Source organism: Ascidia mentula, chromosome 4 (assembly GCF_947561715.1).
Source record: "Ascidia mentula chromosome 4, kaAscMent1.1, whole genome shotgun sequence".
Classification (NCBI taxonomy): Eukaryota; Metazoa; Chordata; class Ascidiacea; order Phlebobranchia; family Ascidiidae; genus Ascidia; species Ascidia mentula.
In genome coordinates this window covers 14,743,184-14,768,935 of record NC_138569.1, presented here as the reverse complement: position 1 = coordinate 14,768,935, position 25,752 = coordinate 14,743,184, and the positions used below count along the sequence as shown (strand labels likewise).

The 25,752-nt window shown below is 38.3% G+C and overlaps 3 protein-coding genes across 3 annotated transcripts; 1 reads left to right on the top strand and 2 right to left on the bottom strand.

Annotated features, from left to right (window-relative positions):
* Positions 1-2,365: 2,365 nt before the first annotated feature.
* LOC145898674 (phosphoglycolate phosphatase 1-like) lies at positions 2,366-4,671 on the top strand. The gene is made up of 4 exons (XM_082987221.1): positions 2,366-2,544; positions 2,631-2,772; positions 3,065-3,150; positions 3,214-4,671. The coding sequence occupies exons 1-4, from the start codon at positions 2,391-2,393 to the stop codon at positions 3,585-3,587; spliced, it is 756 nt and encodes a 251-aa protein (XP_082843347.1). The 5' UTR covers positions 2,366-2,390; the 3' UTR covers positions 3,588-4,671.
* A 2,502-nt stretch (positions 4,672-7,173) lies between these two features.
* Positions 7,174-11,033, bottom strand: LOC145898562 (leucine-rich repeat-containing protein 43-like). Its single transcript, XM_082987067.1, has 12 exons — positions 10,879-11,033; positions 10,755-10,806; positions 10,300-10,499; positions 10,133-10,243; positions 9,928-10,064; positions 9,727-9,847; positions 9,472-9,666; positions 9,319-9,418; positions 9,077-9,209; positions 8,546-8,756; positions 8,163-8,381; positions 7,174-7,852 (listed from the first exon to the last, which is right to left on the bottom strand). Exons 1-12 carry the CDS (start codon positions 10,966-10,968, stop codon positions 7,601-7,603), a joined length of 1,821 nt encoding a protein of 606 aa, XP_082843193.1. The 5' UTR covers positions 10,969-11,033; the 3' UTR covers positions 7,174-7,600.
* Positions 11,034-11,725: 692 nt separating this feature from the next.
* Positions 11,726-24,767, bottom strand: LOC145897355 (nuclear pore complex protein Nup133-like). The gene is made up of 24 exons (XM_082985609.1): positions 24,543-24,767; positions 24,106-24,242; positions 23,952-24,052; positions 23,575-23,886; positions 23,385-23,489; positions 23,078-23,260; positions 22,814-23,017; positions 22,494-22,656; positions 21,815-21,966; positions 18,408-18,545; positions 17,794-17,938; positions 17,177-17,280; positions 16,990-17,122; positions 15,701-15,795; positions 15,020-15,142; positions 14,825-14,959; positions 14,257-14,461; positions 13,981-14,114; positions 13,284-13,443; positions 12,936-13,085; positions 12,627-12,745; positions 12,337-12,444; positions 12,119-12,272; positions 11,726-11,911 (listed from the first exon to the last, which is right to left on the bottom strand). Exons 1-24 carry the CDS (start codon positions 24,665-24,667, stop codon positions 11,766-11,768), a joined length of 3,531 nt encoding a protein of 1,176 aa, XP_082841735.1. The 5' UTR covers positions 24,668-24,767; the 3' UTR covers positions 11,726-11,765.
* Between the last annotated feature and the right edge of the window lie 985 nt (positions 24,768-25,752).

The following is a 25,752-nucleotide window of genomic DNA, read 5'->3' as shown; positions in this document are numbered from 1 at the left end:
CCATGATCTGTAAACAGACATCTTGACTGCTTGTGTAAATTTATCACTCGCGTTGTAGAAGGTTTATTTACTGTGTATAAGCTGCAGACAGATGGCCACTGTTTCGACCTAAAAGGTCTCATCAGTGCAGCTGGTGTGACTATCAGACGACTTTGCTGACCAAACGGCCAAGCAAAGACTTCCACTTTGTGGTGACTATACAATCACCGTTATCCGATACACAATTCATATTATTGGCTCCACATTGCTTATCAAATGGTTTATTTACTGTTCTGTACATTTTTCAGTTGTGTCGTATAGTTATAAAGTTGCTACACCTGTTTGGCGGGGATGTTTTTTGAAGACATGTATTGAGATGTTTTTATAAAGAATTATTGGGCCTGTGTTAGATCTGAATATGTATACATTTTGGGAAATGAATCGACAAAAGCAAGAGATTTAAAACTGATCAACATTACAGCAAAACCCCATTAGTATTCCTTTTTGAGAGATATGAAGCAGCTTTAATGTTTTACCTGCACCTTGCTGTTGTACTGTCTCGTGTTGCTGTGCTGACTTTTCAGGGGTTATTTCACTCACATCATTATTAAAGTCTTCATATTTAGTGCTGTTCTCTTTTAAATCTACACGCAAAATACTTGCTCATTATATTGATGTCAAAACAACGAAATCTAGCATTTATGTTCAACTGCATGTGCTTTTGCATTCTGTTCTATTTCAAAAATGGCTTTAACATGATCACGATAAAACTGATTTGGAACATGCTTACCTTTATCAGAACTTTTAATTTTCCAAATATGTCGCATCGAAACGGTCTGGTCAAGATCGGTTGGATATGAGTAGGTCTCCTCCATTTGCCTTACAGCGTCAACTGCTTGCTGCATTACAACTGAGGTCCGCTGCTTATCCAGAATTTTCTGCAAAATGCAGACAACTTCAATCATGGAGGGGCGTGCTGATGGATCTTGTGCCCAACAATCCTTCATCAACTGTTCGAGCTCATTTATGATGGAACGGTTATTTTCATCAAGAGTTTCTTTCCATTTTTCCAACGTTTGGCAGTTCGGTCTCGAGCCCTGTTTAATGGCGTCAAATAGGACTTGTTGGCATCCAGCAGGATAGGGCATTTCACGAGTAAGAACCATGTGCATTATTATAGCAAACGCATAAATGTCGAGAGCTCTATTTGGTTTCATAGTGGGGTCATTGAGCCTTTCAGGTGCTACGTAGTATAAAGCTGTATCCTGTGGGGCTTCCTTGCTTGTTGCAGCTGGTGATCCACTTATTCCAGTCAGCTGGGTGCTTGATAAAACACGCAATTTAAAGTTCAATGTATTTGTCACGAGAATGTTTTCTGGCTTTAAATCTCTTTGAGTAAAATCCGGTAAACTATGCAAACTTGCCATTGCCTTGGAAATGTTGAGCAATAACCGAATGCGTAAAGCAACCTTCAACTGAATTCTACTATCCAAAAGAAGTATTTTGAGGTTCCCACGTTGGCAATATTCCATAACAATACCATACGCAAAATCCAGTTTTAACCAACCAAGAACGTGCACAATATTTTCGCGGTCAGCCTCCCACAATAATTTCATTTCCCTTCGTAATCTTAACAGTAAAGGGGAAAATGTATATTTGTCAACAGATATAACTTCGTAAGTTGTATGCAAAATCTACTCACATATTTTCCAGCAACTGCTTTTCGTTCGAACCCCCGGTTACTTTGTACAGTTTTACCGCAACACTTCTTTTCAGGACTTTGTGATATCCAAACCAAACTTGACTACACCTTCCACATCCAGCCTCAAAATGTCGCTTGTCGAACTCAAGGTCATCAGGATCAAACTCAAATAGCTGTGAGGAAAAACAATCCAAAAGCAATCAGATGTTTTAAATACTAATTACATTGTAAACACAACGGTATGCCTTGATAAGTTTGCATCTAACTCGCAAAGTTTTTACTCACCTTATATTCGGTGTCCATGCTTTTACAAAATTGTAGAGGTGGTTGCAACAACAGACCTTAAGAGTTTGCTATAATACATCAACCATCTGTTCCCAAGCGCTACTGAATGTAACAGGGAAATTTATAGCTGGGCACACAGTTTTTAAACCGCACGAAAAAACCCGCAACTATTTAAGAATTAAACAAACTAATGCGCTGGAGAAACATGTTTTTGCGCAGAAACAAAATACAATGTCACCAACTTTCTAGTTTCGTCTGAACAGGCAGTGATAAAGTTGCTGCGACAGTGTGTGGTCATAAAATCAGGTGATTTTTTAAATATTTTACAGGCCAACCTTTTTCTTTCGTTTCAGAGCACAAGGGACTTTCCCAAATACCAAACAAACATTGTAGCCAGGCTAGCTCATTCCATTCCATCCACACCATGGGAAGCAAAATTCCGCGACTGCTTTTGTTTGATATTGACGGCACTCTTACTTATTCAGCTCATAAGGGGGTGTATGGAGGCAGTTCGCTAATAGACGCCCTATCTTCGTCCTTTGGGCAACCAATTGAAAGAAACAATGTCACATTTTCTGGTAAGAGTTGTGCTTACCATTACAGATTAATCTGGCATTCTGTTTCCCATGCAATAAAAACTTTACATAATCTTTGTTCTATGAAGGGGGAACTGACCCTAGCATTTCTAATGAAGTCTTAAAAGCTAATGGAATAACCTTTGAAAACTGCATTGAATATGATGGGAAAATACAAGAGGCTTTAAAACTATTGCCAAATATTGTAAAAACAGGCATTGAGGAGAAAAGGTGAGCATGTTATGTATCTGCATAAATTTAACAATGATTTGAAATCGCTTTTGGAAATATAGTAAATAGTGGAACCAAAAACATGGTTATCAAATTACTGCATACAGTGTGTATAAGTACATATTTCTAAATTTTTTTCTCCAAATCATTCTGTGATTCAGATATTGTGTAATATAAAATTGACCGAAAGATAATAAAAAGTTTGTTCAACAAACCAGTTTTAAACAAGTATTAATTAAACTGCACCTGATCTGTGTTCAAGCAAATCTTCATATGTCAAAAATTATATCAGGTATGCTTGGAAACAATTACCTAATGTCAATAAACTTTTTGAAACTTTATCAAAACGTGAAGATGTTTGTCTTGCATTGTTAACAGGTTAGTATTTTATGTTATGTTACTTGTTTTAAGGGAGTTATTGAAGATTTGTGTTTTGTCTAGGAAACATTCACGACACAGCAATACTTAAATTGCAAAGTGCTGAAGTTGTGACCAAGCACTTTATAATTGATGGCACTGAAAATCTTTTGTTTGGTGCTTTTGGATCGGACCATGGTAATCGCAACAACCTTGTTAAAATTGCACAACTGCGATATGAAAAAGTCATTGGCAAAACTGTTTCACCAAATGATATGGTCGTCATTGGTGATAGCCCAAAGGATATTGCCTGTGCCCATGCAAATGGTGTCCCATGTGTGGCTGTCACAACCGGTTTAAATAGCAAAGAGGATTTGGAGAAAGCAGATTATATTTTAGAGGGTGGGTTTGTAGACATTGAAAAAAGCATTAAAGTTATATTGGAAACTGTAAGGTAGAATGAGTTAATGCAAAAAAGTTTATTCCCCAAACATTTTATGTTAATTCTGTATTATAATTTATCAACAATTGATTTGTTAAATTCTGTTTTTGTAAGGTTTGCATTAAAAAACAAATTGTAGCTTGGAAACTACTTTTAATTTGTCATAGTTACAAGTGCAAACTGTCACTTTAGCTTTAATGCAATATTACATTTTAATAATTTTTTGTGATTTATTGAAGTGATTTACTAAATTGTGGGAAGTCAATTTTTTGTATACTGTTTTGTATTGGTGCTTTTGTATTTGTTAAGAAACCAAAATAGGTTTACTTGGTTCTGAAAAACATTGCCATGAACACAAATCAAATAGCTTGATTGTGCATGATATAACAACATTGGAAACATAATGCGATGGTCGTTATAATCCATGAAATAGAACCCTTTTAAAAGGGATTAGAAGGTAAAATAACGTCTGTCGTTTGAACCCATTTGAAGGTGATGTGCTGATGTCACACCCCAAGAACAATTTTTAAATATTTGTTTAGCCTTTGTTTAATCGCTGCTAACGGGACAAAACGCTTGCATTTGTAGACCCGGATATATTTTTTGGGTGTTTATTTATCATTTGGACAAAATAAAACCGAAGAAACGGAAAAAATGGCAGATAACGATGTTTTATCAAAAATTCACTATACCATTTTATTTACCAAACACCTACCGCAGACAGACACGAATTTCCAAGTAAATCTTCGAAAGAAAGACGCCTTTGGGCACGTCTAGTTGGCCTAAACGTTGCTCACACCAATACCGAACCGCATATGCGCCTTTTGCATTTTCCTACTTTTTGCATATTTCCAACAGAAACGGCTGATACAAAACGTCCATTATTCTCTCAAGAAATCTGGTCGATCGTACAGGCGAAAAGTAAAAAAAAATAACAGAAAAATACAATCTTTCAAACAAACGGTGTATTTTGTTGTTTTTTTTACCGAAAGAACGAACAGTTTAGTAATTCAAACCTTTCCTGACACTTCGTTACAAATGTGTAATCATATTTGCCCGCCAACACTCGCTCAGTACGACTAAACTTTTTCAGTCGAATCGGTTTTCTTTGTAATTCCCGTTTGATGCTTCTATTCGCAATAAACTATTCTGTTCACGGAGTCGATAGTAGTTTATTATTAGAAACACGCAAAAGCAAACTGGAATTCAGCTATAGCAGGGGTGGTCAACACGTCGATCGCGTAATCTCTACGAAATAGCAACGCGCCAAAACCCATATATTGTATGCACCACACGCATTGTTCTATCTCGTGATAGGAGTTAAATGTCGAGTCAGCATTCTCTTGGGCGATTGATCGCTGTCAAAATCATTTAGTTTCTGTGTGATCAAGTACATAACGGTTCAATCGGTCACATATCAAAGTGCAATGAATTAAAAACGATAAACCTCTAGCACCTACCAACATTATACATTTCATAGCTGACGAAACACGACGAGGCTCGCTTATTATCCATAAAATCTCTTTACAGAATCACGCATTCTGTTTGTTTAAGTTTCTGTGGATAATTATTGCTGTAAGAGAAAAATACGTATCCACGTCCCCACTATGTATAAAAATCTTTCCCGCCAAGCACTACCATCACACTCAGTGACGTAACAAAACCTGCCAATATTTTCTCCGCGTGCCTTATGGTTTTCCTTCTCTTGGATCGTACTGCACACTTTATGGCAAGCCAGTGAAGTATTGTATTGTACGTAGATACTGCGAGACTTTTTTTAGTTGTTGCTGAACCGTACTCAGGATAAAACGATGCCTGTATTTGTGTTTGGAATCGTAACAATTTTCGATTTAAATAAGATGGGGTCCAAGACCTTTAAAATTCACTATTTTAAAACTGCTTTTAATGTCAGTTTGATCGTAATAGTATAAATAAAGTGCATTTTGCAATAGTTTTGACAGAAACAAAACTACACTTACTGAGTGTGAAGTCCGACGTGGTACTCGTGGGATCGTGGTCAGTCAATCTTCATGATTCCGGTTTATGTTTTATGTCTTTTAATTGATTTGTTTCACATGATATAAACTGCATGGTGCCCACATATTTTTAGGATTCAACTTTTGAAAGTGGAACAGAATTAGCTGTCAAGAATAGTTGCTATTTTATGTGTCTGTTTGTCCGGTTCTTCCGTATCGCAGCGTATGCATAGTGTATCGTAGGTATTGATCATTCCCGTAAGCTTTGATGTCAAATGAGTTTGCAAACACGCGTTTTTTGTCTGCCGTAAAAATCATAGCTATTTGTACATCAAAGCTAGACCAGGGTTCCAAACTTGTTTAGAGTGTTTGAGGACAATTGTTGGCTGGTGACCGTACCAATATTCTACATTCCAAGCGGCATGCAAGTCGCTCCATTGCAGCAAAAACACTATTTCGGCATTAACAACACGTTACCAATATAATTGTGAGGTGTATATGTGACTTCACAAATTTGGTATAACCCAACTGTTACGTCACTTCAGAAAGAGACCAATCGTTTGTTACTGACATTTGTTGCACAATGTCTTTAGCGGCCGTCTACCAGCACGGTAGGCCTATTTATATTTATCGCTTTCCAGCATATTGTTTAAAACCCGAATTAAGTAGTTGTGGTTGTTTAGCTTTCAAGTATTATTGACTAGTTAAGTATGCGCAAGTTTTTGTGAGTAACAGAAATAGGGGCGACCCTAAAATTATATATTTTAAGCTATAGACAGCATTTATTAACAAGTATCGCGCTGTTTTATGTGGGGGTATTTAACTGGGTCGAAAAATGTTTACACTCAACAACAAACTGCTTGTAGCTATGCTAACGAGATAGTCAGCCATCCCTGTAAATACCAAATAAGGTTGGGAAACACTGAGCTTGACATAAGACTTAAGAGAGAACGTTTACTGTTAACGGTATATGTTACATGCCGAAATGAATCCTGCTTTAACTTTGTTTAACCATTTTTGTAATCACATAGAAATAACAACTTGTTTTATAACAATGTGGAGAGTGATTGTTTTAACAAGCCGTTCGAAATTATGAATCAAGTTTCTTCAAACAAGCTTTCAACCGCGCACAGCGAATGCGCAGAAACTTTCCCAACAGTAAAAGAATACTATAGTTGGGATCAACAACGCAATGCATGGAGAGTGTACAATCATAGTTGTTTTAGCTCGAAGGCACCGTCTTCCGATCACTTACTTCGTGCACCTGTTGTCAACAACTGTTTTCCAGAGGACGTCGATTTAACTAAAAGCAAATCATCTTGTCAAGTTGTCTACAATCATTTATTTTTTCCATGTGCAGAAATCCGTTGCCAAAACGGTTACTGCAGATATTCAACACAAAGGTTGATCCAGAATATAGGAAAAGAAAAAGGGGTGAACTGTTTTGCTGATAAAACTGTTACTGATCATGGACGCCTTTCAACTAGCTCTTTCACTTCGAGCAAATTGTCGCTAAGAAAACGTAAAAATGAAGCAAGTCGAAAGAGTCGCATGAAGAAGAAAGCCCTGATGATAGAAGTTGAAAGAAAGGCGCAGTTTCTTTCCGAAGAAAATAGTGAATTGCGGAATGAGAATTTGGTGTTAAAAGCAGAGAATCGGGAACTAAGGGAAATTCTTCGATCCAAACTTAAGTAAAGTGTATCCTGAACTAAAAATACAGTGTATATCACTGACTGTTATTCAGCAAACGCCGTGGATACATTTAAACAGAACTGTGCATTGTTCTTCATGAACTATTTCTGCAATTTGTTTCGCACATTGTGAGTGGTTATAAATTATACATTTCAAAAGGTAAACATTACGCATATGACTACGTAACAGTCGTGGCATTTTTTTTACTTGAAACTTATTCGGCAATACTCTATTGCTTGCTTAATAGTGATACAAAATGTTGTAGCCTTCATTTCATTTCAAAACAAGGGTCATAATAAACAAAACCCGATGAATTGTGGGTTCTTTGTAACAAATACCAAATAATCCAAAAATGTATAGCTTAAAATTCTAATTGCTTCAAACTGTCACTCGCAGTGTTCCATTTGTGAAGTTCCACTTGTACTTGGACAGTGATGGGGGGCGGGGGCTTGTCCACGGCGGCTTCGTCATCGGGAACAATCTCCGCCTTTTTCCCATCTTTCTTTTTTCCTGCCGACCCTGGCTTGCCACGGGACTTCCCCCGTTCTGCAGAAGGAGTGCGGCGTTTTCCCGACTTTCCTCGTGAAGGTTTTGTGTCGGGTTTGTTGCTTTCCTGCAAATCGAGCAACACGCATGCGATTGAAGTAAACTCGAAGCATAACTACCAGGCGCAATTAAACTCCGAACAAATTGGACAACTGCACAGGACTTTAAACAATATAACTGGGCTTTAAACACTATATGGCACTACTACTTAAAAATTAATAGTATGGTTAAGCTAACAATGAATTGTCACATTTGTAGCCCATACTCCATACCATGAAACACATTTAAAAAATTTGTAACAACTTCATAAACTGCAAGATTCAAAATCTGATTTGAGGACCTTTGGACCACTTTTCTTTCTTTTCTAATTTCCTTACCTCCAAAACATTTGCTTGCTTCTGTCTTAACTCTTCTGCCTTCAGCATAGGACCACCTCCACAATGACATGTTATTTCAATCCTGCTGTCACCTTCCAGGAATGAAGAGAGGGAAACGACTTGAGAACCAAACTCAGTAAATGTTGGTGGGTCACTTTTCAGCTGGGCATCAGGTTCTTTGGATCCATTCTTTTTCTTGCCTTTATCTCCCTTACCTCCCTGAAACCAGTAAATAAACTGTGCAGAATGGTCATGTACAACATTTGTGGTAAAATCAGGAAATATAAATTAAACATTTAATTTGCAGTTGAAGGAGACTAACAATTATGTTTACATATTTTGAATGTGGGGGTGTTGGATCAGGTACCAATACGTAAAAGTACCTTGTCTTTTCCTTTTGCATCCTTTTTCCCGGGAGTTTCCTTTCCATCCTTGGCTGATTTTTTTGCAACTGGGGTTTCAGATTGTAAATCAGGAGTTTCATCTGTGGGTGTCACAGGCCATGATAGAGTTTTCTTCAACAAAACTTTGAAGCAAATCCCCTTCAGCAGAAAATCTCTGAAGCTAGTCAAGTCATCAACCAGGTGCAGCTTTCTGATTAATTAAAGCAATGTTTCTTGATCATTGTTTTTTTTCAATTTATTATATATTTTTATGAGGACATTAGTAATGAACCTGGCTGATGTAACGGAACTTGAATTTACACTCGAAACGTAAAATAGAGCTTCAATTCAACCTAATGTCATCAGTCACATAACAGCTGTGACAACTAAATATTGAACTGCCCCCGAACGCCCATTTATTCTTCAGCACCCTCTTTGATATTGAAATCGCTCCAAAGGGGCACTGGCACCCACTTTAAGAAACACCAATTTCAAGTATGTTTAAATTCAATTTTGAGAAATCCATCCTACCTGTATGCAACGGAAATTTCTGTCTCATCCCATTCTTTGCCCTCTGTCTCATGCAGAACGATGTCTGTTGTTTTTGTTGTTACATTTTCCATGCTAGCTGGTAGAAGTTGATTTGTACCTTGGGTTGTTAGCCCTAAACATTTTTAACTTATTTTGATGAACCGGTTCTTGAAATTACCAAAATGCAAAATGCTGATCACATGCCCTATGTTGGTAAGTACTCATTGCAAGCAAAGCTTTACCTCTTGTCTCCGCAGTTTTGGACACACAGTCCTCAAGCATTTCATATTGAATGACAAATTGACTTGAAATTACAGGAAATTCTGGGCGTTCCTCATCTTCCTGTTTTCAGAAGTATAAAAAATTTGCCGACAAATTGATAAAACTAACATTACCTTCATTTCCTCCGGCATTGGAATTCCATTCAGATGGTCAATAGTTACAATAAACTGAGCCTCATCTAAAATGAGCTCTTTCTTTTTGCCAAGGCCTTTGAAATGATGTTTTTCATCAGCAGAAACTGTGATATCATCAAAAATTTTCAATCCCCTCAAAGCATCAATGACATGGCCTCTGTACCCAGGCACTAACTACACATATTGGAATTTTTTCATTGTAGAAATAGTTAATCATATTTAAATAAAACTTACAGAGAGTGGATTTCCTTGCAAAAGCAAATTTTTAAGGTTGCTAAGTGATGCAAGGCGATCAACAAGCTCAACCAACCCAGTTAGATCATTGTAGCCAAGATCCAAAGACATTAGTGATGGCCTTGGCAAATTTAAAAATAAAAAGACTTAAATTCTCAATATTGAAAGTCCAATCAGTAAATCACTTATAGAAGTTTTTACCAATATTCAACAGTAAAAAACTTGTATTCATCTGTACTGTAAAGCAGATTGTGTGACAGGCCGAGATGTAGCAATGGTGGTGGGTTCTTGCACAATGAAGAAATACTTTGCAGACAGTTTGTACACATTTCTAGCACCTATTTGGCGAACACATTGTTGTTTTTTCATTTTATGTTTGAAGGTGAATTTTGTTTCAAATACTCACTTTCAAATTTGAAGGAAGGCATTCTGAGGAAACCTCCTTTATTAGGTTGACACTTAACGTTAGGTTTTCCAAGTTAGATAGTTTTAGCATGTTTTTATCAACATTTTCCACCTACAAAGACAAAAAAAGTGTTCACATAAAATCAAGTTAAAATACATTGAACCAACCTGTTGATCAATAATTCTTAATGATTGAAAAAACTCGTGTATGTATTTTGTTCCTTTGACTCCATCCAACTTCCATGGTTCAGATACAGCGATACTTCGAAGGTTTGCAGCTTCTGTGCTCCAGCTAGTATCAGCATCAAAAGTTCCAGAGTTTAAATATTCCTGTAGTACTTCCATTTTTTCATATTGAACCCCATAATCTGTACATACAGTAGTTTTTGCTTTTTTTTGCTGCACCTGATGAAGCGAGATCAATCTCGCGAAAGCTCGTGCCAATAAAGTTGTTTAACAGTCAGTCTCTTATAAAAGCAGTGCACAAGCAAGCATATAGTCAGAGACAGACACGACAAACTGAAGAAATTGAATACAGTAGTTTGTTACTCAAGACATAAAAACTTCAGCATTAAAAACATTGCGAATGTTATTTTGGAACTTTATTTTAAGCAACAACTTACCTTTCATTGTTACGGAATATTGTCCATCAGCAAATTGATTCTTTGGATTTCTCTACATTACAAAACATACAAATTAAAAAGCATACCAGTTCGGGAGATATGAAGATTTTTTTTAATATTTTACCCATGTTCCGAAACCACAAGGAAATTCCCGGAGACAAAGTGTTCGCAGGAGGTCTTGGAAAGCTTCGTAACAAGAAACTGTGTGGGGCATTGCGCTTATTGGGATTTGGGAATAACGTATTGACAGGACAGTGCAAAAACACAAGTTATTTGTTTTTCCGGCTGTCGTGGGAATTTCCCGCTACTTGTTACCAAGCAACATCAGCTAACACAAGAGGCGCTATTGGCAACATTACGCAAGATATAATAGAGGGTGCTATGGTTGGCAACCTTGAATACCTTTTAATACTACAGGTTCGCCTTGGACCCATAGGTTTTTCTAAAACCTTCGGTAAGCATGAAGACCAAGGCTTGTCTAATACTGGGTAGCCTACATAAATACAGGAACTAATAATTCTCATTAGAATGACTACGATTTAGGCTATGTGGGATATTGGATTAGAACTACAATTAGACTTGGTCTTAGAAATAATGGCATTTTGTGTACATCGCAGAACAATTCAATGAGAATAAGTAGTTGTCAAAGTCTACTTGTAGCAACTAAAAAAGGCAGACCTGTAGTAGTAGGTTGAGCCAGTTGTCCTTTTTGCAAACTTAAACAGATATTGAGCCGCAGGAGCTTCGGACAAAATTTGGCGCGATTGTATGCATGACCACCCGACACAGGCTCTGTATGCAGCAATTTTGCACACGGCACAACAGGCACCGTGAAGTATTTAAAATCTAAAATCTTGCATCACGTAAATGGCCGTTTGACCAAAAGTGCGATCATGTTCATTCCACTACTTTCCACACAGACTGCTGTCAATCCCAAACGACAAAAAAAACAGATCTTGAAAAAAGTCGTTTATTTTGGCAATGTAGAAGAGTTGTTGTGAGGAAAACAAGTTATTGGGCTGTAGTGATCTGCATTCTCTGAACTTGTTCGAAGCTTTTCCGTACGAGATATGCGAACGAAGTGTCTTTGCGAAGATCACCTAACTCGTTCCGCTTCAGCAGTTCGTCCACATCGGGCAAAATGTCTACAAGTGTGTCTGCCACCAAAAAGATAAATTAACATAAATTTTGCGAGATCCACAACAGGTTTTGACGACTGGGAATTGACGTATGACAAGCAAGTTCAATGGCTTTTTAAAATTATGGACATATAGCAAGTATTGGTTCACAACAAACTAAATGTTCAAATTAAAACATTTTAATCATTGTCAAACTGAGATCTATTTATATTCCACGGTTCTTACTTGTCGAGTAGGCAAGTTTGAGTAACTTGAACAACACAGTTTCTCCGCACGTTTCAAAGGGGTTTGAAGCCGGATCGACATCCTTCCATCTATCCTTAAGAATCGCTCGGCACCAAATAAACAGTTTCCACTCGTCTGAGTTGCACGGCATATTCTTGATACCAAAAAAATTTTTTTTCTGTTATTTCACTCCAACACGTCAAAACCTAAACTTGTACCTCGTCGTCTTCCGTGTCCATCATATTTCCTGAAAGAAAGGGAATCAACTCAAAGGCTTTCTTGAAATCAACCTCGTTGGAGTCAATGTTGTCTTCGCCGACATAAAGCTGAAAATAGATGATTAACTGCGTTTTCTTCATGTATGGCGCATTTTTCCACGTTTTTTCACATGTAGTTTGTACATAGTTTCTTTGACTCGTTTCACTTGCGTATAATCGAGAAAATGCGTCTACGTATTTTTGACCGTTGACACCAATTTGAAATAAAATGTTGGCCAACAAATCTGTACCTGTATTAATCTGCTGGTTGGGAAAACTGACATTGTATCGAGGTCGGCCTGCATATTTTCAAGCAGCACAGCCGGCAGGGATTCCTGATATCTCAGCAATAGATGTTCCTGGTTTACTTCTGCAAATTTTTGTAAGTTCACAAGAGTTCACAAGCGATTTTCTGTTTTTTTTGTTGTAGGAGACGGTTTAATAAAGCAGGACACAATTTTTTAGAAGTCCAGAATTGAATTGAATGCTACAAGTAGTTTAGTACAATGGAAATCCCCAACTGAAAACAAACTGATATTTATCAATGTAAAAACCTGTACCTTCCACTTTTTCGCTTACGATTTCTTCAGGTTGATCGGAAAAAACGGCTGCAAGTTTACCTAAACTCAGGTAGGATTTTTTCGTGGCGCACGAATCGGTTTCGGATGACGCCAGATATCTCAACGTATTGTGCGCGTCCATGTACTTTCCTACAAACAAAAAAGTCTTCATCACGCATTATTTTCTTGTTTTAAAAATCAATAATAAACTAGTGAAATATTTTTCAGATACAACAAAGAAATTAGAATTGCCAAAATAGCTGAACACTGAACTTGTCGCCATTTCCAACTCACAATAAATATGCCGTAGGTCTCACTTACTTTTGAGAAGATAGAATTATTTTTCACCTGTATTCACTTGGTGCATCCATGCTATTTTTGGATGAGCGGAGAGAAACGATGAGAGTTGATCTTGTTGTTGAACGGAAGGATCGTCACCACAACACGACAACAACTTGCGGTACTCGTGTCTGTCCAGATACCACTTGAAGAGGAACTCAGAAAAACCCTGCAGTTATGAAAAATAACTGTAAACTCATAAACGTGCAAGTACTCATTAGAGCAACGGTTGCCAACGGGGGCAAATTTTGCAAGCAACAAATTTGCAAACTTTTCACTCTGCGCCGTGTAGTTTTTAAACGGTTACTTTATTGGCAAAATCGTTATTTATTTTTACATTATTTCTTTGCTTCGCTGCAGTGTTTTTGAGTTTGATGTAATTTCGTTCGGGTAAATATTTCAAAACTTCTTTTTTGCTTTTACTACTTTGCAAAATTAGTATGTTCAAGCATGGGGGGAAAGAAGGGATTAGCAACCTATGCATTGGAGAAACGGCAATTAAAACAACATAAAAAATACATGTTTCAGTTGATTTATTGAACGCGTCTCAAATTGGTTTACAGAAATGACAACGTTACGGATTGCTTGAAATAAAGCAATGTTTGTTAATAATGTCGACTGTTGTATTTGCAAATTTGGTCGTTATCTTTTTTATTAGGGAACCACTAAGCACCTCTTGTTCAACGGTATATGGAGCAAAACAAACCTCAGCGGCGAATTTGTTCATGTACTCCTGGGCCTTCGAGTTGTCCGTGGATTTGTCACACACGCGGACCAAAGTCGAAAAGTCGCGATATTTTTCTGCCAGCGTTGTGGCTTTTTCCACTTGACCAAGATTTACTGAACACAGAAACAAGTGAGCAAATTTTTGACGATATTGTATGATCGTCAGAAGTATTTACATAACGTGAGTTGGACTTGCCTGTCGCTCCTTGCGTTCTTTACAAGGTGACAAACTGCCCTACTTATAACAAAAACTCACACAATGGTTCAATAAGCTGGAAACGATGTCTCGTGTACGCAGCATTTACTTCAGTCCAACGCTGACTGTCATTTGAAAGTGATTTCAGTTGTTCCTCGTAACCATCCATCACTAAATCAGCAAGTGCGGTAAGAGATTGATGCAAAACCGTCCTCTGTTGGCTGTCCTCCGCCTCGGGTAGACCGTGATCAACCGTTATTTTATGCTGAGAAAACATTAGGACTTAATTTAAGCGACGCGGGGCATATAAAAGTACTACTTTGTATTTGATATCATTGCCTTTGTGAAGTAGAACAAATAAAGCCCACAAAGATAGGTGACCTGCAGTATTGGCTTTATTATTGTACTGTAGACTGCTTACGTACGAAAACAATTTTGTGTTAACCAGCAACATGACTTGAGGTCACCTATATTTTGTGTTAACAAGCAACAAACTAAACATGACTTGAAACATTGTACTTAAACAAGGTGTCTAGTCAGGTGGTGATTTTCACGTTCGTTTATCAACTCATTGGCAATCACAGTGATTATAGGTCTGGCCATTCCGAAACCCTTGTTATATTGTCACCTGTTGTATGACAAGTTTCCTCAAGTTCATTCTACCAGAACCGACCGTCCAGGGCAAACTCTCCACCTTCTCGTCCGTCTGTTCGAACACGAGTGTCTTAGTACGCCGGTAGTTGCGAGCACTTGACAGCATGACCTGTGCGGATATGGACATTTGTTAAATTTTCCTGACACTTTTCCGTCGCTCGGATCAAACCTCGAAGACCGCGTTGACTCCGCACACGATTGTAACGCGTTCTTTCGACATGAGGTTGCTGTTCGTGATGCCTTTTAACTCTTCCTCAATCAAGTGCTCGAAAATTTCTTCTATTCGTGACACCTGCACACAGAAACCAACTTTCACAACGAAGCAGAAATCTTGGATGGTTTTGGATTCCTTATGTCCCATACGACAAAAAACATTTACTCTGCCTATACAGTAAATGGATGTATATACGTTTAGGCCCAATATGAAGTGTAATTAATCAACCAGAAACGCAATCACACCCCAGTTTCTTACAGGCTGCAAGAAGAGTGGTCAAAAGATGAAATACTTTTGAAAAGGGTTGAGCAGTTCATGCGTTATTACCAAAATTGCCCTGGACATACACTACACCCACCATAAATTTGATGGTGTTTTTTTTTAAGCACATGGCGTTATATTTTATTCTGTTCAGTAAACATTGTGTGCCGTTCCTATCAGTTCCTACACCGAACATGGATGTAGCATCACGGTCGGTTGAAGGCGCCTCGCAGTAGAAAAACACCGGGGTCAACATCTTTCACCCATATAGCTATTTCGCGTTAATCTTCCGAAGGCTAAACCCGAACACGCAACTTTCACAACCAGAACGTGACGCTTGCGGGTCCGGACGAATTTAGTTGTCACTCTTCTCACCTCTCTGTAGAAAAAGTCCTTGTGCGTCAAACCCCCGGTGTTTCCTAAGTTTCCTCGCACCTTTAAAGTTCTCCGGATTGCCGCGTCGACGATACCTGCGAATATTCTGCTCTTTTTGCTGCCAGGGAATGATGTAATTCTCAATATGGGTAAAAATTAACGTAGAGTTTATTACACCAACGTTTCGTCCGTCATACGGCAAAAATTAAATAACCCTGATGAAGCAAGGGCATGTGGCAGACGAAACGTTGGTTAAATAAATGTTAATATTTATATGCAGAAATACACCTGCGCATTTTTTAAAAGAGTAGTTTTTTTTCAAAAAATGGAAGTAGGGTGCTGCACACGAGCCACTGACAACATATTTATGTGCAATACACAAAGGTCATGGTAAGGCCGCCTGTGTTCGGTTCCATGTACGTTTGCGGACTCGCTTGAATGGATTTGATTTGATAATGGTCCGCACTGTTGGTTGTGTTTATCAATTACACCTTGCCAAGTCGTGCGTGATTTCTTCACGCTTGGGAAAAGGTAAAGGTCAAATTTTGTACAAGTTTCTGCGGATATTTACGAAGGAAGTGGTAACACGCGAAATTACATCCAATGAGGAAGTGGTTGTAAAAGACAGAAAATCGTATCAATTTAAAGAAACTAACTTGTCAAATTACAAACTGCCAATCACCTTTTTCTGCTGATCAATGTTGTTTTATGATTTTATTATAATAAACAAAGAATGGATGTATTTTACTGTACAAAACGAGTTTACTCAGTTAAAGTACGTTTGCACTAAGTAAGTGTAAGAAAACTCAATACACAGAAGAACCTGTACTTAGCGACAAATGCCAAATTTGTGCGATATTTCGCGGCACTAAAATTTTTTGGGGGGGGAAGCATCTGAATTTGCTAAATAAAGATTAACGTAATGTTAAACATTACTATTGCATTAATGAAGCAATTAATTAATTATAGTTGCCACTGATGATAAACACAGCATTGTTCGAAACGTCTGCTCTCTGTCTAGCATGCTAGCTTTGGCTTTCTTGTTCAAATTAAGTGTTTTGCCACAATATTACTGGAAAATCACTATTCACCCAAACTATAAAATAAAGGAATACAAAACACGGATTTCCTCATAATTCTGAGAATAAAAAGACTGGCCCATATCAAACTGATGATGGTTTAAGTTCTTGCCGAAACGTTTTTTTGTCAAACATGAACATGTTAATAACAATATGGGCCAGTCTTTTTGTTCTCAGAGTTATATAATTAAGTTATTTATAGATTCTGACCTTGGTGAGTCGGGTGTTTTCGGGCGAGGCTGATTGCGGCACAAAGTTTTTCCGAGTGCTCGCACAGCAACCACTTAGTGGCCACCTTCTCCTTCCCGTTCTGTAAGTAGCAAAGCCGATCCCACACGCCCACCTAAAACAAACGTATCGGAAAATGGTTGAGTTCTACTCTGCTCCTATAGCTTACGTCCGACAGGAACTTTAAAAACATCGCATGTGCACTCTGCTTGTCTTCGAGCTGGTGTTGAAGTATAAGAGATCCAGATGAACCACCATGCTCCGATGAAACTTCTGAACATAAATCATTAAACCCATGTAAACATTTAACGTAAGAAGTTCTGATCATATGTCGTGGACAAGGGTCTACTTTTATCGCGATAAACATCTTCCACCTTCTAATAGACACATTTCAGATGTAAATAATAATGCCTATATATAAGTATGCGAAAGATTATAAATCTTTTAAAAAGGAAACTCTGGTCATGACTAACCACTTGGGGGATTTTGCATTAAGAAGTTCATTGTAATCAGGCACTTGTCTGCCACAAAGCTGACCCGAGATTCCGTTTGATTAGACTTTTACTTGTTAACCCCACATAACGTAATTTGGTGCATTTTTCCTAATCGTTAATTGCATTTTTTACCCCACAGCAAAATCATACGCATATACGGCCCTATGCATTGCTACACGACGCAACACCATATACGGTGGTGTAGAATAACACACCCCGGCGCTGCTACAGCTAGGAAGAGTTCAGGGGTGACGTTGTGCACTTGTAACGGTGAAGTGATATTTACACTTACCATGCGGGACGGATTCGGCCCACCGGGGATCTGAGGCTGGGTAATCGTCTAAAAGGTCGCAGCTCACCACAACCACCGCTCCATCCAACGCGCTGTTTTGTTGTCCCGGAGGAAAACATTCGCTCATCAAGGCTTGGGCTTGTTTCTGAGGAAGAGTCAACGATTGTAGAATAAAATGTTTATTGCGGTATTGTAATGTTATTTTGTTTGTCTTATGCTCAAGTTACTTAAATAATAAAATATATTACGTGATAAAAACACGGCGTATCCATTGATTTAAAGATTTAAAGTTTACAGAAGGAATTAACAATGTCGTTCGAAAGTTTGGCATGCGCACAACAAGAACATCACAGGCTTGGATTATATCTGATATAATGAACGTGCATGTACTTTGGTGTGGTAAAACGTATGCACATTTTTCGTCCTTGGAAGGTTGGCTTTTCCAAAGCACTGGAAAAAAGGCTTCCACGCAATTCTTCCAACGTAACTCTCTTGTTTTGCCAAAGTTCGTCGTTTTAAATTATTCACAAATTCACAAACGACGATAAATAGGAAAATACTTGTCAACCCTTATCACTGACACAATAACGTGTTCAAAGTAAAAATAAACGTACAAGGTTATGACGGCAGTAGTGGAGGAAGGCGGCTTGCAGACGCTGTGCACAGTTTTCACTTGTTTCCAATTGGTCCATTTTGGCTTGAGTTAAGACGGGTGTACCTGGAATGCTTTGCAGTAACGACGTGTCAGGCGTCTGAAAAAGATCAAAAATGTTTTAAGTATTCATAATTGGGAAATTGGTAGTGAAAAAAGTGACTTTTTCTTATGTTAGAAGGAAACAAAATTATCGCTGAAAACTTGGCGTGTGAAACAAAATAGGTGTGTTTATGCAATATGTAAATAAATACAAAAACGTTCTGGAATAATTATATGAGTTTAAAGCATTGAGTTGTTATGTTGTGGAAAACCTAACATCAATACAACCACCCTTCAACTGCCACAACAAACATGTATGTGTGTCAGCCACTAGACAAAAATGGCGCTGCTTTTGAAAGAACACGCACACTTGACTTTTATATTATATGCAGGAGTGCTAATGGACGGAAATTTATAAATAGAACAAGCGGCTGTTAGGTGGAACGCGCTATAAATTATTATAAATATCACTTTCCAAATGCATAATCAACAGTAATAAATACCGTACATAAAAATGTTTATTAAATTATGAAAATTAAGGTAAACGTTCTTCTTTGGCATCAACAATGCTATTTGAGACACGTGCGACACAAAGGTCGGGTGCAGAGCATAATGGTTACCGTGCAAATTCCGCATCATAACATCCTCATGTCGGAAGCTCTGAACTTTCGAGGCAAGACAAAGAGTGACGTATACAGCGTTCCGCCGAGGAACAAATCGCCGCTAATTCTGGAAGCAAGCGCGAGACCACCACTTCGCCACTGTTTGCTCTGACGGTAGCTGTGACGTCAAACGCGCAGCTGAGAACATTCCTCCCCTTGTTACAATCCGTTCCGTTGTGGCCTCGAATAACCGATGGGGTTATGTCATTTTGGCACAGCCTGTGTTGTTGCAAGTTCAAATTGATATTCAGTCAATGCCTGGTCGCGTCGGCAACAAGTTGCTAAAAGCACGTCACACATTGCTGTCGTGTCAAGCCTAATCTTTACAATTATCCATACAGATTTGACAGTATGCCTTTTTTTGCTTCAACATATAAACACGCAAGGTCTGGTGTTTTTTAGACAGAGAAATCTATTTGAGGCATTTGGCAAAACATCTACCGCCGCAAACGTGAGAAGTCCCACTGGACGATCACAATAACACGGAGTTGGGAAATTCGTTCCTCGGGTGTGTTTGTAAACACGGGGTCTGGGGTGGCGCCGCACGAACACGTTTAAAGCGCGAACGACGACCCCCCTTCGCTTCCTGCAAAAATAGGTCGGACCAGTTTTGAATCGTCCCGCGGGTCGTTTAAAAATACCATCGAAAAATGCCAACCCGCATCAATGACGTAGAGACGTCGAAAACTGACACAAGGGAGGGTTGGGAAAGTGGCAAGCGCCGAAGGTGACCTTTGGGAGATCCTTTTCGGCGGAATCGAAGCAGTGCGGCGCGCAGAAGAACGCAAAATCCGCGTAACTTAAGTACGATTCGTCGACGCCAGAGATGGATTAGACTTGACGGGTTCGTTGCAAGTCGAGAAGAAATATCTGCAATGGGAAATGACCAGGGTCGGTTCGGCGAGCGATCAGAGGTTGCAAACATGTCTTGGAAGGACAGGACGCCACAAAACAGACAGTTCGAGGTAAGTTTTAAGTTTTTTTTAACTGTTGAGAGCATCTGCCACCGCTCTGCAGAAAGCTTTTATTATTTAGAAGAAAAAAGTATTCGTCACTGACTTAAAACAGCCACAAAATGATTTCTCTCCGTTCATGGCGTGGATTTTCACCAGTAATAATTTTGGACAAGCACAACACCAATTGCTTAAAATCATTTCAAGATAGGCTACTTTATCAGTAATTTGTTCCATATTGAAATGGTTTTGATGACATTTTATCTTAAATGTCACTGGTGTAGTATGTCTAAAATTCGAAAGTTAGTTATCTTTTCATTTCTCTTTGTTTCTTCTTTTTCTTACAAGGATATAACGGATTTTAAAAATAAACAATTCTTGGCAACAAGCGAAATTTATCGCCAAAATAATCTAGTTGGTCTTCATTACGATGGATGTAAAGGAAAAAGAAAATTTTTTTTCGTTTTATGCAATTTTTTTAAAATGTTCAAGTGGACAGTTACTTTATAGAAAATGGACAACGAACAAAATTTATCGCTTGAGTTCGGAGCATTTAACTTGTAGAATTACAATATAAATATTGTAATTCTGCAAACGTGAAGTTTCCACCTGTGTCACGCACAAATGGCGTTAGAAATGGTCGATTTCAGAATGATATTGAATGTTGTCATTTAACTTGTATTCTTTACAGGCTCTGGCCATGGTCCTCCCTCGATCGCCTTCCTATCTTGGTTTGGTTGCATTTAATCTGAGGAAGGACAGAGTGAAGGAAATGTCGAGCATTTGCACCAAACTCATAACCAAAACCAACCAGGAGTGCACGGGTAAGTTGAAACCTCCTGGATTATTGGAGAACGCCACGTTAAAAACCAAACAGGGTGTTTAATATTTTCGTAGCAGTTTGTACGTAGCTCATGTGAGTGTATGGTCTCAAAATAAGCATCCTGGCCACTCAAAAAGAATGAATGTTCCATAAACTTAAACGTGGATTTTTCGAAACCTCTTTGATCTCACACGCTGCCGTTGTGCAACAAAAACCTTGAGATATAATGCTGTGTTCATTGGTTGGAAATATAGCTGTGTCACTCTCTGATCAAAAAACGCCACTATAGCATTCATAAAAAAGTAGTGGAGTTTGTATTGAAGTTCCAGTGTTACCTTTGTTATGATTTTATGCTTATTTGGTACACTGCACCTTTTTTCAGGCGAACAGTTGAAACAGATTCAGGCCCTGACAAAATTCACCCTTCTACTGGAGTGGAGAAAAGAAACTGTTGCGCCCACTTGCGGCAAACTCGAACAGCAACTGTGGCAAGCTGGCTACGACTCACCGGCATACGAGGAAATACTAAAGAAACGGTGGTCACTTCAATCCCTGCCGCATAGTAGCAATCAAACAGGCCCGGTAAAGGGCAAAAGCCTGTTATTCACTTATTTGGAGATTGATTTACAGCAGATAAACCAGCTGTTAGGTAAACTTAAACTGCACACAAAGCCGGCCGAGCCATCAAAGAACAACGAGCCAACGTCGAATATTCAAAAGTCAAATCTGAAACGAACCAAGGCTTCAAAAACGTTTCCTTCGTCATCTGGAGCACAACTTCGGGGAAATTCCCATCCTAAGCTGCGCCAATTTAAGTACGTGGAAGTGGCAGACGTTGCGACACAAACTGTCGAATTCGAGGAGATTGAAAATTGCCAGAACGACATACCTGCAAACCAGGACTTGAACTGTTGAGGATTGATTCCTCCATTGCCGCTGGAAGTCGGCTCTGAACCGATGTTGAACACGTGACCAAGCCATTGGCGGCGCTGAGGAAAACGTACTTGCCACCACACTCTCCGCCACCCAGAAGTCTGTCGCCTGAATTATAAGAAACGACTTGGATTGATGAAATTTGGGAGTGATTCTTCACATTGTATAACACGATTTTACATATTGAAACTGCTGTATTTTAACAATTGTTCTTCAATCTTTGAATTTTAATTTATTTTAAATAAATAAATGTGGAAGCAAAAGTTGTTTACAAATATGCAGTCAAGCTGTTCATTATTTTAAGAAACAGTTTTAAGTGAAACTTATATGGAAAATGTTATTTCCAGTATCTTTTCAACATCTCTATTTTTAAGTTGTGGGTGATTAGATTACCAACGAACAATAAAGGATGCTTTATTTGCAATCATGGTTAAAATGCTTAAGGTTGCCAAAAACATTTTTTTTTTAATTTAAGTTCCCCATTATCCTCAATTTGATAAATAGGAAACAAGTTTTTGTGAAACAAGTCGACTCTTACCAGGTAGTCATCAAGTTTTAAGAAAGCCCAATTTTTACTCCTACAATTTTTACTGAAATATTGGTTGGACTTTAGTTACTTTTAATGTATCGCTTACCTGATGAGTTAAATGGCACATTATCTTCAGACTTGGAACTATCATCACACAATAAAGCTTTCAGGATGACCCTTTCATGAGACCACATCGAAATATGCTGCACAGTGTGATAGTTTGGGTCTTCCAAAACAAGTTTGTATGACAGCAATGAGTTGTCTGCATTCTGGTGAAATAGAGAAGATGGGTGCGTAAAGTAACATGCAAGTTTAATCGAATCAGTATAGATGGCTTAAGGGAAGGTAACAAGGTAAATATGAACATATCCAATCCACTTATGCTTCTTTTAAATCCCATAATAAGTTATTTACACATAAACAAACCTGATGAAACACAGCGGAATGTTCAAAAGTGATGACATCAACATTGGTAATGTTTTGAGGGTCAGATATAATGCAAGCAGCATAATGAAGGAGGGATGCTGTGTCAGAAGGATCCAGTAGGGAAACAAGCAACACACTTTGACCATACCTTGAACCATATTTAATATCCAGAGGCCAAAGTTGTACATTAGATTTTGCACTACCCTGAATAGGAGTATATTAAATTGTAGGGTATAAAACTTGTGTTTATATCCGGCACATTACCCAAATTGCCATCGAGACTTTTTGTGCCAACTGCTGGTAAATATCAATCTCCGTGACCACTTGCACATTTGTGATTTCAGACTTTTGATTGAAACTTATTTTCCATTGTTGTAGTGTATTATTAGTAAGAAGAAGCAAGTCAAACTCCTTATTCGATGGCCCCCTTCCGACAACTTGAATTATCTGCAGCACAGTGACATTGTTGTTTATCTGGCATTTGGACAAACAACAAACAATTCTGGGTGTGCTCGGTAGCCAAAAAGTATTGCCTAATATACATTTTATTTGGTTAGTGAATATATGGCACCTCAACATTTTGTGGAGTAGAAGAGAAAAAAAAAGAAGACACTCTTCTTCCAATTCCAGATAGCATTCCAGTTGCTGAATGCAGTTGATTGCATGATATACCACCCTTGAAAAAACATTTACATGATGTACTAAACTACCATTTTAAGGATAAATTTATTAATTTTCAAATTGGACAATTGTCCACTTACTAAAGATGACTGAGGAGAACATTTCAGAAAGTATAATGTCCCAATTGTGGAGGTGACAATAAAACCATACGGCTGCAGTGCAACTATGTTGAAACATTGTTCGGCATCAGATGTTAGTTCCACTTGTGCCTCCGCATTAGCAGAGGTCGATAGCAGGACGTTGCTCCAAAACACCACACGACCAAACTTTGAAATTGCAACCACTGCCACTGAATTACCAGCCCGATCAGATGGCCCAATCCATACCAACTCTGAAGTGAAATGATCATTTTCTTGCAAAGATGGCAAAGTCAACTCCTTACAAGCTGAAATCTGGGAAATAAAATAGCATGGTTATAGATGTTTTTGCTGCTTCTGTTCTTAGTTGGAAAGTCTACCTTGAACCCAACACTTTGGTGTGACCAAACTAAGAGTTTTTGTTTGAGGATAAGGGATGACCAGCCATTTGATCCAATTTCCACAGACAATTCTTCAAAGTCTGCAACATTACAAATGAATTACTGACAAATCATAGAAAATTATTTAATTTACCATCAGCCAATGTAATAGCTTCAGTTACTAAAACTGGAAGAGTTGAATCATATGATTGTATTGTATGTGATGTGGAACCAAACACAGTTGTAACAGTTGGAGATGCCAAAGCAGAATAATTACTCACAGCTGGGCTTCTGTAAAACGAAAATATGTTTAAGATAATCTGGTCTGAGTCGGGCAGAGTGCCTCTAAAAACCCATTGCGGGCCCGCGCATTGTGGAATCCTATTTCTTTCCAGGGAAGTTTTCAGGGTTAGAGTTTAGATTAGGAATAGTGTTGGATTTTAGAGGCACAATTGCATGTCCACAAAGGTTTGAGACACAAGGTCCATAATGGTATTTATTAGAGGAATCCGTCTCAATTTGGTACCCAACGGATTGACTGTGGCAGTAAAGTAAACTTGTATAAGCCTCGCGACCGGCAAAACATATTACCTAGGTGCAAGAGATCTTCGCAACAAAGATGTTCGTGATCCATCGCGCAAGGGAGTTGCTCTGGGTGTTATGGTCGATCTTCGACTTGAAACGCCTACGTTCCGCTTTCTATTGGGGGTAAACATTTCACGGACAAAGTTGACAGCTCTAAATTCCAAAATACCTTCCGTAAACAAGGAACTGTGTTGCGCTAAGTTTCGTTTTTATCAACAAACAAACATTACACTTGCCCGCCACTTTTGTTTCTGGTTGGTTACTCGTGAGTTGCGGCATGAAAGTATTCAACCGTAACAAGCAATTTTTAGTGAATAAAAAGCATAAGTTTGTCTCATTTCCTCACGCAAATTTGTCTTGGAGTGATAGGGTAAGTGGTGTGATTCAGCCGGTTCGCACCGGTTCTATAGAACAGTCTCACGAAATTTTATTTTATGAGATAACATGGATTTTTGTAACAGAACCGGCTGAAAAATTTGACTTTTGTAATAGAACCGGCTGACAAAAAATTGATCCCACCACTTGACAAAATTTGTTCCAGGTTTAAAGCAATTGGGTAGCTTTGTGTTTTTTATTGCTTTAATTTCTGTGTTTTTGCCAAACCATGTCAAAAACAGTGAGTGAAATATTGATTTGGCAATGTTTTCTGCCTTTACAATTAAGGTTTTATCAGTGCCAATGCCATTTTCTTGTATTTCTTGTATGTACAATGTATACCGTATTTTACGGACCATAAAGCGCACCCGATTATAAGGCGCACTTTCAATAAATTGCTTTGATTAGTTTTTTGTTCATACATAAGGCGCACCGGGCTATAGAACGCAACGTATTTTAAGGAGTATGGGTTACCGTATAAAGCTCATTAAACAAAAACTTGTTACGTAATAAATGTAAGCAAGTCACAATAGTATGAATATCACAGTTGCTAGTTGCTTTTACCGTAGTTTATTGTGTAAGACGGTGGTTTATTAATAATAGTATCGGTACTGGTTTTGAGTGTAGGCAATAAAGCACTACTTGATCCATACATAGGCGCACCGGCTTATAAGGCGCACGATCAATTTATGAGGAAAAAAAAGGATTTAAGTTGCGCCTTATGGTCCGTAAAATACGGTAGTTGTTTTTTGCCCAAAAAACAAGTGATTAAATTTCAATTTATTGTCAATACCAATTTCCGGTTAAATAAGACAAAATTGCCTGGGAGTTGCTTAAAAAC